At 41.4% G+C, this 14,204-nt stretch overlaps 1 protein-coding gene across 1 annotated transcript in view; it reads left to right on the forward strand.

The window, feature by feature from the left end:
* Positions 1–14,204, forward strand: part of ARHGEF9 (Cdc42 guanine nucleotide exchange factor 9) — a 429,305-nt gene that overhangs the window by 325,053 nt on the left and 90,048 nt on the right. Inside the window, exon 8 of the mRNA XM_030210261.1 lies at positions 10,308–10,487. Within this exon, the coding sequence (XP_030066121.1) occupies positions 10,308–10,487 (180 nt within the window). The remainder of the gene's footprint in view (positions 1–10,307; positions 10,488–14,204) is intronic.

The raw sequence follows: 14,204 nt of genomic DNA on the forward strand, positions 1-14,204 counted from the left end.
TCATATGTGCTACTTTATGTGTATACCTGACCTTGATTTGCATCTGCCATTTTCAGGGCACAGACCGTAGAAGTCTGCCCAGCACTAGCCCCGCCTCCCAACCACCAGCCCTGCCTCCCACCACCGGCTCTGCCACCCAATCTCCGCTAAACTTCTGAGGATCCATTCCTTCTGAACAGGATTCCTTAATGTTTATCCCACGCATTTTTTAATTCCGTTACCATTTTCATCTCCACCACCTCCTGCGGGAGGGCATTCCAAGTATCCACCACTCTCTCCATGAAAAAATACTTCCTGACATTTTTCTTGAGTCTGCCCCCCTTCAATCTCATTTCATGTCCTCTAGTTCTACCGCCTTCCCATCTACGGAAAAGGTTTGTTTGCGGATTATTACCTTTCAAATATTTGAACGTCTGTATCATATCACCTCTATTTCTCCTTTCCTCCAGGATATACATGTTCAGGTCAGCAAGTCTCTCCTCATACGTCTTGTAACGCAAATCCCATACCATTTTTGTAGCTTTTCTTTGCACCGCTTCAATTCTTTTTACATCCTTAGCAAGATACAGCCTCCAAAACTGAACACAATACTCCAGGTGGGGCCTCACCAATGACTTATACAGGGGCATCAACACCTCCTTTCTTCTGCTGGTCACACCTCTCTCTATACAGCCTAGCAACCTTCTGGCTACGGCCACCGCCTTGTCACACTGTTTTGTCGCCTTCAGATCCTCAGATACTATCACCCCAAGATCCCTCTCCCCGTCTGTACATATCAGACTCTCACCTCCTAACACATACGTCTCCCGTGGATTTCTACTAAGTGCATCACTTTGCATTTCTTCTCATTGAATTTTAATTGCTAAACCCAAACCTTAGACCATTCTTCTAGCTTCTGCAGATCCTTTTTCATGTTTTCCATTCCCTCCTGGGTGTGTCCACTCTGTTACAAATCTTAGTATCATCCGCAAAAAGACAAACTTTACCTTCGGCAATGTCACTCACAAATATATTGAACAGAATCGGCCCCAGCACCGATCCCTGAGGCACTCCACTACTCACCTTTCCCTCATCTTCAGTGACTTCAGTGAGTGAAGTGAACAGACGTGAACAGATGAATTGTGAAACTCCTTCATAGGGGAGAGGTGGTAGCCTTGGCAACAGTAACAGAATTCCTAGAAGGTGTGGGATAAGCACAGAGAATCCTTTTGTTGTGAAGTCCTGAAGGGGAAGACAGAGATCGACTGGGCCTGAGGCAATGCACTAGAAGATGAACTGAACAGAGTAGGTGAACCTTCCAGTCCTCCTCTACCATCGTTGTCTACGATTCTGTGACATCATAGAGCAGCAACATAGAAGTCAACATGAAGGTTCTATACCTCCCCCTCCCCCTCTGTTGTTGAAATGAGACCCTTGATCTGCATTTGCATGCCATTTAGTATTTTCAGCTCTATCAATCAACGTGCCTGTGCTGAGAAGATGACTGGTGAACCTCAAGCTGAGCACTTCCTGTTCCAGCCATTCTCAAACAACGGCTGCTAATTGGCTGATGATGTCATAGCAAGAAGAGCTCAGCATGAGTTTCCAGGGGTCATGTCATTATGACGTATGCCTGGCTATAAAAATAAGCGCATGGATGGGTAAAATAAATAGCAGCCTTATCCAGGCAACCTAATTTGCAAAGTAAGTGTTAGTACTAGAAGACGCTTAAAATAGTGGGCTTAACGCACAACTTTACTAAGAAATACTAGAGGAAAGCAAACAATTATTATGGTAAAAATAATCGTGATATTCATGGTTATTATTGACTTCCAAATGTTTAAACAAAGAATTCTAATTAGCTACACTGATCCCGATAATGAATTAGCTATAATTAAAAGACTGATTAAACACACTGATTCATTGGCAACATAGGCGTCGCTACGGGGTAGCAAGTGCCACCCCAAAAGAATGGCTGGCCACCCCTTTGCATCCCCAGTTTTTCCAGGCATTTTCTACCCACCCACCCTCTCTCGCTCCCTCATATCGGTGACCTTTCCCTCATCCCCCACCCTCGCCTCAGAGCAGACTGGCACCTCCTCAGGACGTCAGACTCAGAAACCAAACGAAGGAAGAAGACTTCGGCTGGCGGGGGTTGGGGTCCACCGCCAGCAAAGGTAGCAGACGGCGACGGCGGGTTGGCGGCGGGAGGGGGGGGTTGAAAGCGTCATCGGCAGGGGGTCCAGGGCCAAATCTACGGGGGCCCAGGCCCCCGTGGCCCCATAGCAGCTACGCCCCTGAGCTTAACTGCTAAGCAGATATTCTGTGCTGGTTAAGTTAATAGTGGGCAAAGATAGGACTGCTGTTTATGAAGTCCGATTTGCCTGCTAAACTTAGTCAGCGTTGAATATTGCCGGTTATCGCACAATATAGGTAGTTAACATTTCGGTCCACGAGTATTCAGTGGAGATAACCGGTTATCTCATGCTGAATACTCGCAGTTAGGTGCCAAAACACCATTTAACCAGTCATTGGCCATTTCTAGCCAGTTAAGTAGGTTTAAATTTCGGGGGTAATATGCTCCGTTTCCATTTCCTCCTCTTATATTTATGATTGAATCAGCATGGGGATGTTTCGATCCTCCTCTCTCCCAGTATTGTGTAGACTCTCAGCCTCAGCCAAAATGACCAAGGCAGGACTGTCCTGAACTCACAGCTCAGATCCTGAACTTACTTCATGGCCAAGGGGAAGGCAGCAACCGCCAGCTACTCAGTTAGACTTGTTGCTTGGATGCATGTCAGGCGTGGCTTGCATGTTCTTTACAGGGTTTGGTATCCTTACTATTTCTAAAGAGAATCCACGTAAGTGGAGAACTCAGTAGATCCCACGGAGCAGACAATGAGAACAAAAGGAAGTGGGAATATAAACCAGGCTTATCCAAAGAACTGGAACCAGACAAACCCATATAAAATTCAAACAAACAATATTTATTAATATTTACTTAAAAGAGAACTCATTAATGTTTCTTTAAAATGACTTGACAGAACGTTGTGTTTCGGCCTGTTGGCCTACATCAGGAGTCTTGTATCCGTAGTAAAATAATGAAACATATGAATTGATGATGTGAAATAATCTCAAACCTCAATTGATGGGTAAAAATCCGGAGACAAAAACATATAAAATAGAAATGGTCTTGAAAAAGACCGTTTGTAAATGTTCCGTCTGTCACTGGAATCTGCGTGAACACAACAGAAATGCTAAAAGCACGTTCTGACACCTGACCCAGGCCTTCTGGGCTGAATCACAGCTCTGTTGAATCCTGCTACACCACGGACTACCACTCTTATGTGCAAGATCTTTGATGTTTTGTTTATATACGGACTGTTAAATATTTTAATAAACTGATATCCTTGATTTCGACGACTGTCTTCACCTTGTGTGTTTCCTGACTCCTTCATTTCTCCATCAGCTTCCTGAGGACTTTTTCCTTCTCTGTCTTCTTTGCATTCATTTATTATACACAGCACACTCTCCTAATAACGTAAAGCTACATAAGAATATAAGAATAGCCATACTGGGTCAGACCAATGGTCCATTTAGCCCAGTATCCTGTTTTCCAAACAGTGGCCAAGCCAGGTCACAAGTACCTGGCAGAAACCCAAATCGTAGCAACATTCCATGTAGAAGCCCAAAGAATAGCAAGATTCCAGAATCCTAAAGAGTGACAAGATTCCATTCAGAATCTACAAAGAGTAGCAACATTCCATGCTACAAATCCCAGGGCAAGCAGTTGCTTCCCATGTCTGTCTCAATAGCAAACTATGGACTTTTCCTCCAGGAACTTGTCCAAACCTTTTTTTTTTAACTCAGATACATTAACCAATGTTACCACCTCCTCCAGCAAAGAATTACAGAGCTTATCTATTCATTGAATGAAAAAATATTTCCTCCTATTTGTTTTAAAAGTATTTCCATGTAATTTCCTTGCGTGTCCCCTAGACTTTGTACTTTTGGAACAAGTAAAAAATCGCTTTATTTCTATTTGTTCTAAACCACTCAGGATTTTGTAGACCTCAATCATATCTCCCCTCATCCGTCTCTTTTCCAAGCTGAAGAGCCCTAACCACTTTAGCTTTTCCTCATACGAGAGGAGTTCCATCCCCTTTATCATTTTAGTCACTCTTCTTTCAACCTTTTCTAATTCCGCTACATCTTTTTTTGAGATACGGTGACCAGAAGTGAACGCAATACAATACTTAAGCTGCTGCAAAGAGAGCTGGATTAACTATATCGATATTAATAAGAGCAATATCCAAAAACTATTTATCTGGGCAAATGGACAATGTGAAAATTGGCTACCTTCCCTGTGAATGAGAATTTTCCTTGATGATTCTTTGAGTTTGCCATGACCTGTTGTTTTATTTGACTGCAGCTGCTCTTTGTCACCCCCAGAATACTGCCACCCTAGCTGAATGCCTAGAGTGCCTGTTGGTTTATCATATTAGATAAGTACATAAGTATTGCCATACTGGGACAGACCGAAGGTCCATCAAGCCCAGTATCCTGTTTCCAACAGTGGCCAATCCAGGTCACAAGTACCTGGCAGAAACTCAAATAGTAGCAACATTCCATGTAGAACCCCAAAGAGTACCAAGATTCTAGAATTGTAAAGAATAAGAAGACTCCATGCAAAATTTGAAAGTGTAGCAACATTCTATATAGAATCCCAAAGAGTAGCAAGATTCCATTCAGAATCCCAAGTACATAAGTACATAAGTATTGCCACACTGGGACAGACCGAAGGTCCATTGAGCCCAGTGGCCAATCCAGGTCACAAGTACCTGGCAAGATCCCAAAACAGTACAGTACATTGTACGCTGCTTTTTCTAGAAATAAGCAGTAGATTTTCCCCAAGTCCATTTTAATAATGGCCTATGGACTTTTCCTTCACGAAGCCATCCAAACCTGTTTTAAACTCCACTAAGCTAACCGCTTCTACTACATTCTCTGTCAATGAATTACACGTTTAGTGAAGAAATATTTTCTCCTTTTCATTTTAAATTTACTACTTTGTAACTTCATCGCGTGCCCCATAGTTCTAGTATTTTTGGAAAGAGTAAACAAACGATTCACACCTACCCGTTCCACTCCACTCATTATTTTATAGACCTCTATCATATCTCCCCTCAGCTGTCTTTTCTCCAAGCTGAAGAGCCCTAGCTGCTTTAGCCTTTCCTCATAAGGAAGTCGTCCCATCCCTTTTAACTTTTTCCTTGCCCTTCTCTGTACCTTTTCTAAAGAAGCATGCTGTGTGTCTGGAACCGGAGAAGAGTGGGTAGATCTGCACTGAGATTGAAACAAGAATGCAAGCTTTTTCAGGTGTTGTCTAAATTTAAAAAAAAAAAGGACCAATATTTTCAGTTTAAGTTTACCCTTTTTCATTACGAATAATCGATAGGGTAAAAATTACCAAACTTGATTGACAGGCTGAGCTGTGAGCCCCCTGCATTGTATAAATATTTTATTTTATTGTTCATCTTTGATTAAGAAAATAGTTTATGAAAAAAGTGTATTTTATTAAAAGTATTAAATGTAAAAATTAGAAAACTCCAAGATCAACTGATGAAAATCAATGTTGTGAACAAAAGTAAAAGTCAGAGTGAGAAATATTAGGAATCAATACGAAAAAATTCATGTACGGCAAAAGTTTTGCTATAAAATAATTAGCTGTTATTGTCTTGGAGAGACTCGAGTATATAAATTCAGTCTTTGGTTTATTTACTCTTCCTTGGAATATCATATTCCCAAATGTTTCATAATTCAGAAATATAATAACTCAAAAGCTGACCTTTTAGTATCTTAATTTAATACTTGTCTGAATCCTAATTAGAAATGTAACGGATCTGGCAGCTTAAGTCCTTCCATCTTTTCAGCAGACGTTCTGTGCAGTGTTGACTGCTGAATATCTGCAGAGGTTTAACTTCTGTTTTTTTTTTTTTTTTTCAATCTAGCTGCAGCAAATTGTAGGTGCTAGCTCGGTGGGGGGGTGGGGGGGGGGGCATTCCAGCCTGTTCCACCAAGATTTACTCCTTTGCAGAAGATTTGATTTTCATTTGTTTGCAGGCCTCCAGGGTAAAATAAAAACCTTCCAGTTCCAAACAGAATGGGTAGGAGCCATCCTTCCTGGAATATACTTTGTATGCAACATTCGCAATCGTCTTATAAAGTTCATTTTTAAAAGTCTTGTACTTACATAAATTGCAATGCTGCCTGAAGGGAGCCATTTTTAAATGGGAGATTTTGAACACACACTTTTTGCCCTTTCTCCGCTCTGTCCCTCCCCGGAACAGCGCATTCCTCACCCCCTTCAGCACTGCTCCCATGACTTGCTTTCTTCTGGTGGCAGCTGAGCCCATCTCGCAGCAGTCCGTTAGTCAGATCTTTGACTAGCGGCGGCAGCAACTTCAAATCTCACGGACTAAAGCATCCTATTGGTAGTTTCACAAGGTCAGGAGTGGGGTGTGTCTGCCCTCCAGATGTGGGTGATGGGCTACTACGCACTATCACTATCACCTGTGGAGTGTGTTTGCTGTAACCTATCTCTAGAGCTGTATTGAAAGCACCAGAAATGCCCAAAACCACAGAAATAATGTCAGAAATAAGTCTTATCTGTGTGCGTCCCACTCCTCAGACACCCATTTTTATAATCAGGTTGACTATAAGGATTGAGTCTATATTTTGCTTCTTTAGGGTTCCAGTTCCTCTTTCCCCAGATTGTGGGCTTTTGAATAATTATTTTCCTTTTCAACTTTTCTTCTTTTTCATGTTTTTCTTGATATAGCAGAAAGCCTTAGACATGTAGGGTCTGACGGTCAAAGAATTTATGCACCTCACTTTGGGAGTTACGCTTCTAAATTGACCTCTTTGAAGATTTACTAGTGCTGAGTGCATTACTCAAAATGTCCCTTAACTCCTAAATTTGGGAGCAGATGTGTAGCCACACCATAAATTTTGGGTGGTCCTGAGCCCAGAGTGAATTAGGCACAAAACCTTATCTGGCAGGGATCCTCAAAGCCCCGCCAGCTGAAGACCTCCTGCTGCTGACTGCCGAGCTTGGTAGGAGGTCTTCAGATGACGGAGCTTGGCGATTCCCACCAGCCACTGCTGGGTGGGTGGGTCTGAACTGAAAGTGGATAGGCCCAGGCCCATCCGTGGTTAGTCCCTTGACTGGTATTTTAGTACAAATAGCTGGAGGTACCCAGAAGGAAGCCATTTTTTATTTTTAATTAAAGGAGAGCATCTGAAGAGAAAAAGAAGGCATCCACCCAGACAGCATGGGAGAAGAGAGTTAGGAGACAGGGGCAAAGGAGATCTCACAGTCCGAGGACTTTGAACAACCAGCTACCTTTCATACTGACTATTGATGATTGATTATACCTGAAGAAAGGACTCACAATATTTTATATTGGGGATCATTTAAAATTACTGCATTTAGGGGTCCTTTTACAAAGGTGTGCTGAAAAATGGCTTGCGGTAGTGTAGGCGCGGGTTTTGGTCACGCGCCGATCCGTTTTTTAGCGCGCCTGTAAAAAAGGCCCTTAAAAAATTTTTGCCGAACATGGACGTGCGGCAAAATGAAAATTGCCGCGCACCCATTTTGGGTCTGAGACCTTACCGCCAGCCATGGACCAAGCGGCAACGACTCATGCGGTAACCGGGCGGTAATGACCTACGTGCGCCAAATGCCACTTGGCGTGTGTCCGTTACGCGCACACGAAAATAAAAAATATTTTTCAGACGCGCGTATCGGACGCGAACCGAAAATGAAATGACCGCAAGAGCCACGCGATAGTCGGGCGGTAACGCCATTTTGGCACACGGGCGCACGTAGACGTTTATGTGGCTTAGTAAAAGGACCCCTTAGTCTTATACTCCAGTTTAATTCCTGAGCAAAGCCTCCCTCATCCTCCCAGACCCATTACATTTTCTGTGCGTGCTCTGTCTGTTGACCTGTTGCAGTTCTTGCCCATTTAAACAGGTAGGCACTTTATACATTTTTTTGTGCAGCACCTCTAGGGTGACCCTCATTCCCTTAGCGAGAGATTGGCTGCATTAATATCCGTAATTTACGAGTATTCATTGAAATATATGATTTAAGAAAAGGGAAAAACGCATAAATAATTACAATGTTGTTAGAGGCATTCTGCAAAATTGAAATGATGCACAAGTTCCTTCAGTATCTGCATGCCACTTGTGCAGTAAACCTTAAAAAGTTAAAATTCCACTTTTCAGTCAAAATCCTCTGCACCTTTTAGGGAAAGGTAATTATTTGCATGTATCTCAGAGATGAAATAAAGAGGCAAGAGAATTCAATCCATTTAACTTGGTTCTCAGAGCCGTCAGCAATGCAGAAGTCTGTACATGTACATTTCCAAGAGATGGGAATGGCCGTCTCTCTAACCAATTACTCTTTAAACAAACTTAGCATAATAAAGAAAGTTCTTACTCAGGAACGCATAAAGCATGCTTTATTATTCATGCACTTGTACGTTTGTGGCACATGAAGAAAGGACATTCTCATCGTAATGAAACCCTCTATCACCATTGCTCCTGGTTTTCACCTCCTTAGTGCCAGTGAAAGGGGCAGAATGCCCTGGACTCAACAGGAGGCATTTGGAAGCTCACAGGATCCTGTGAAGAAGCTATCTGTCATCAACACATTGAGAAACCATCTGGTGCTGACGCTCTGCTCTTTGTACTCTGCACTGTTCCAGTGCAGCTTATCATATCTCTTTGGGCAGTGTCTTACTGCTAAATACAGGGCACACACTGCATTATAGTACCAGCTATGGGTACTGTCTCTGTACCGGGGATAGTTTAATAAAAATAAAGCACTGTCGTCTAGTCGTTGAATATTAACTTCCTTAGTTCAGAGGGAAAAGGCAATATACCACCCAATCAAATCTCTAAATTCCTCACTCAGACATTCGTTTGCTGTTAGCCAGAGCAAACCTGAGCTGTCAGAATTATGTACTGAAACTATTGCAAAGTGGATAATGCAAGAGTCATTTTCTTTCATCACTTTTAATGCTTTCAATCAAAAAAATAGTCATTAGTGGGTATTTGTTCGTGTGAAAGGCTGTTCTTTAGGCTGGAAGTGTGCATAGTTTATGGAGCACCAGTGCATAGGTACCTAAGTGATAGGCCCTATTCTATAAATGGTGCACCTAACTTTCTTCGTGTACATGTGGGCACGTCGCTGAGTGATGCATGCATCTTATGGAATATTATCAGTTGTGCAAGTTGCATGGCGCATGTAGCCACGCCCACTTACACCAGCCGTTGATCCATCAGAAGGAGGTGTACCAATGCAGCTTTGTGAAACTTTTCTGCAAACAGCTCAGGTGCACCCTTAAGCTGTTGTAGAATTGGCTCTAAGTGTCCCTTTGTGGTGCCTTAGCATTGCTACCACAGTGTTTTGGCATTGAGCTTCCCTTGCAAATGTTCTAGAATTTTCAGCAGTTATCTGTCCTTGTATGAATGCCTGGGATGTTCATTAATATCAGTTAGATTCTGTACGAATGCCTTTGGGTAATAATCGATATCAGTTTTTGTACAAATGCCTTGGATGATCATCGATATTAGTTTCTGTACAAATGCCTGCGATGATCATCAATATTAGCTAGGTTCTGTACAAATGCCTAGGATAATCGATATCAGTTAGTTTCTGTAAGAATGCCTGGGATGTTCATTAATATCAGTTAGATTCTGTACGAATGCCTTTGGGTAATAATCGATATCAGTTTTTGTACTGCCTTGGATGATCATCGATATTAGTTTCTGTACAAATGCCTGTGATGATCATCGATATTAGCTAGTTTCTGTACAAATGCCTGCGATGATCATCGATATTGGCTAGGTTCTGTACAAATGCCTAGGATAATCGATATCAGTTAGTTTCTGTAAGAATGCCTGGGATGATCATTGATATCAGTTTCTGTACGAATGCCTGGGATGATCATCGATATTAGCTAGTTTCTGTACAAATGCCTGCGATGATCATCGATATTGGCTAGGTTCTGTACAAATGCCTAGGATAATCGATATCAGTTAGTTTCTGTAAGAATGCCTGGGATGATCATTGATATCAGTTTCTGTACGAATGCCTGGGATGATCATCAATATCAGATTCTGTAAGAATGTTGAGGATGAGGATGAAGATGGATCCACATGTGAGCAAGTCTTGGTATGCAGGAATAGTACAGGGCCGAGTGTGGACTTTCTCAGGTTCTATAATCTGATCCTTGATGGTTGTCCTCTCTTCACAGGGTTATCTGAAGCAGTGTCGGAAGCGACGGGACATGTTCAGTGATGAACAGCTGAAAGTCATATTTGGCAACATTGAAGATATCTACAGGTTCCAGATGGGCTTTGTCAGAGATCTGGAGAAGCAATACAACAATGAGGAGCCTCACCTCAGTGAAATCGGACCCTGCTTTCTAGAACATGTAAGCTTTATTTTGGGATGCCTTCTGGGAGCTGTTGTAAGTGCTGAATGGTCTGATGGCTCATTCGCGTTGTGTTGCTACCAGTGACAATGGTATGGGTCAAATCAGATCCTGTCTGCAGTGTCATATGTCAATTCTTGCTGCTGTAGACTACTGCTATCCACAGTGCAGTGTATACTGGGGCACCTTTGCTACTGGAAAGCTTCAGGTTCGTATGAATGACATCATTATTAGTATTCACCAATCAGACGCCTTGTGTGTATTCTCATTTATGACATCCTCACTGGTATGTGGAGTATGATCTCAGGCTCTCACATTTATTGCTGTAGTACTTGCATCGTGCAAAAGAGAAATTCCTTCTAGAGTTCATAAGATGTCATGTGTATAGGTGACCTTGCGAGATTATTATTATTTATTTATTGCATTTGTATCCCACATTTTCCCACCTCTTTGCAGGCTCAATGTGGCTTACAATACATCATGAATAGTGGAAATACATAAGAAATTATACATTTGGTATTACAGAAGGATCTTGGGTAGCATGATAATGATAAAACATGGTAGTAATTTAACAAGCAAGTATTATAAGACAGTTCCGGATATATGTACAGGAGATCACATTTGTAAATCTTTGTGATATGCCTTGTTAAAGAGATGGGTCTTCAGTAGTTTACGGAAGTTAGTTAGTTCAAGGATCGTTTTTAAGTTGCGCGGCAGCGCGTTCCAGAATTGTGTGCTCATGTAGGAAAAGGTTGACGCATGCGTTAGTTTGTATTTTAGACCTTTACAGTTGGGGAAGTGAAGGTTAAGGAATGTGCGGGATGATTTTTTTAGCATTCCTAGGTGGTAAGTCTATCAGGTCTGACATGTAGGCTGGGGTGTCTCTGTGAATGATTTTGTGAACTAGGGAGCATATTTTGAACGTGATGCGTTCTCTAAGTGGGAGCCAGTGTAGCTTTTCTCGTAGCGGCTTAGCACTTTCATATTTTGTTTTACCGAATATGAGTCTGGCTGCAGTGATGTGCCTGTACATTACTTTTAATCAAGCCTTTGGCACCCAATGCAACAGGAAATGTTTCTGCATTTTCTGCCACATTTTCATGGTCTCTGACTGCATTTCTTTCTACTTGAGAACCTTTTGATTTCGAGAACAGAATAACGACCTAACTCTGAAACCTCTAATATCTATGCCATTCTCGTATTTTTCTTCTTTACCACTATGTCCGGTTTTCTTTTTTTTTTTTTTGTTTCATATTTTTATTAAGGTTTTTCAAAACATAAAACAGAAAGGAAAAATCAAACGATAACAACAATCCATGGCAAATAAAACATCACTCTCCATAATTCTCATGGGGGTCATGATCCCACTGTTGTTTTTTTTTCGGTACAATGATGTTGCACTGTTTACAAAGATTTCCAGTGGGCTTCAATTCACCTCTTCTTAACTATTAATGTGTCAAGTTTTGATCACCCTATGACTCTTGAAGCAGTTCTTGGTATTTTCCATTCCGTTTCTGAATTTGCCACTTGTCTTTCCATGTTTGCTAATCTAATTCTTTAGAGAGCTGTTTTCCATGTTTTACAAATTCTGTTGCTTCCTCTCCTTTTTTTTATTTTATTTTTATTTTTGTTACATTTGTACCCTGAACTTTCCCACTCATGGCAGGCTCAATGCGGCTTACATGGGGCAATGGAGGGTTAAGTGACTTGCCCAGAGTCACAAGGAGCTGCCTGTGCCTGAAGCGGGAATCGAACTCAGTTCCTCAGGACCAAATCCACCACCCTAACCACTAGGCCACTCCTCCACTGTTGCTACTATTTGAGATTCTACATGGAATGTTGCTATTCCACTAGCAACATTCCAGATCACCAATGTGGCCGCGCAGGCTTCTGCTTCTGTGAGTCTGACGTCCTGCACGTACGTGCAGGACGTCAGACTCACAGAAACAGAAGCCTGCGCAGCCTTCTACATGGAATGTTGCTAGTGGAATAGCAACATTCCATGTAGAATGTCCAATAGTAGCAAGATTCCATGTAGAATGTCCAATAGTAGCAACATTCCATGTAGAATGTCCAATAGTAGCAACATTCCATGTAGAATCTCCAATAGTAGCAACATTCCATGTAGAATCTCCAATAGTATCTATTTTATTTTTGTTACATTTGTACCCTGCGCTTTCCCACTCATGGCAGGCTCAATGCGGCTTACATGGGGCAATGGAGGGTTAAGTGACTTGCCCAGAGTCACAAGGAGCTGCCTGTGCCTGAAGTGGGAATCGAACTCAGTTCCTCAGTTCCCCAGGACCACCCTAACCACTAGGCCACTCCTCCACTACCTATGTATATTAGTGGATATTCTCTCATTCCTTCTGCTCATCAGATTGTTTGTCCAAGTGTATTAATGGAGCTGGAATCTGGATATTTACTTTCCTATTAACACTTTTTGTATATTTGTGTCTGTTGTTGCTTTTAGGAGGGCATTGAGGCCTGTGATTATAGCTCTATATGTATAATCTATTTTTAGAAGGCCCATTTCTCCTTTGGCTTTAGGAATGTACACTCTCAGCAAATAACTGATTCTTATAAATTACTTTGTGGGCATGGAGGAGTTTTCTTGCTCATACATCCAGCTTTTTTCAAAATATTTAAGATGTGAGTCCACAATTTCAAAGAGCATAGGAATTGCCAGTGCATTAATGAATGACTTGTCATCTTAACCCATGATATTAAAGCACTTTTCCATATCAGTTTTAATTAATTAATTAATTTATTTATTTTACTGCATTTATATCCCACATTTTCCCACCTATTTGTAGGCTCAATGTGGCTTACATTATAATACAACTACAATCACATTGTTATGCACATTAGTCCCAATTCAATCTAATTAGTGCCAATAATTGCTTGTTAAAAGCCAATTAGCACTAATTGGCTTATTTACTTAAATTGCACACACAAATTGGGAATCAGGAGGTTATAATATACCATCATTTGGGGTACTAAAAACTCCTAGTTAGAGTAAAAGAAACACCATACCTCAAAGTTTTGCATACCCTATTCTCCGGAGGGCATAGATTCTATTCTCCGGAGGGCATAGAAACCACGCTGTAACACTGTTGAGATTTGTTCTGAAAATTTAAATTTGGTATCCAACGTAACTCCTAGATACCTAAGTTGCTGTACCATCTGAATAGGATTACCAAACAATACAAGAGTTATAGATGGAATAGTTTACGCAGCCCGTTAGCCAGCAAACCGTAGTTTTTTTGAGTTCAGAACCAAATGATGCTCCTTAAGCCAAGTGGATACCTTTTCCAAACAAGTCTGAAGAGGGGTAAGATCTACTGCAGAAACTGGTACAAAATTAAAAATTAAGATGTCATCAGCATAAAAATATGAACTTAACCCTGATGACTGAATCAAATTAGCCAAAGTAGATATTAAAAAGGATTTAGGAAAGTGTTGATCCATGCGGGACACCACATATCAGGGAGCTGAAATTTGACTGACTATCCGCACCAATAACACAAATCGAACAAGCTTGGAGGAATGAAATTAATCACAATCTTTTGCTGTGGCTAAGGGATATTGGAATCGCTAATACAGTTCTGAAGTGGTTTATCACATCAAATGCCGCGGACAGATCAAGGAATATGGCTAATGTAATAAAACCTTTGTCAAACTTTCTATATACCTCAAAAGCAATAATAGTCTTCT

Source organism: Microcaecilia unicolor, chromosome 7 (assembly GCF_901765095.1).
Source record: "Microcaecilia unicolor chromosome 7, aMicUni1.1, whole genome shotgun sequence".
Taxonomy (NCBI): Eukaryota; Metazoa; Chordata; class Amphibia; order Gymnophiona; family Siphonopidae; genus Microcaecilia; species Microcaecilia unicolor.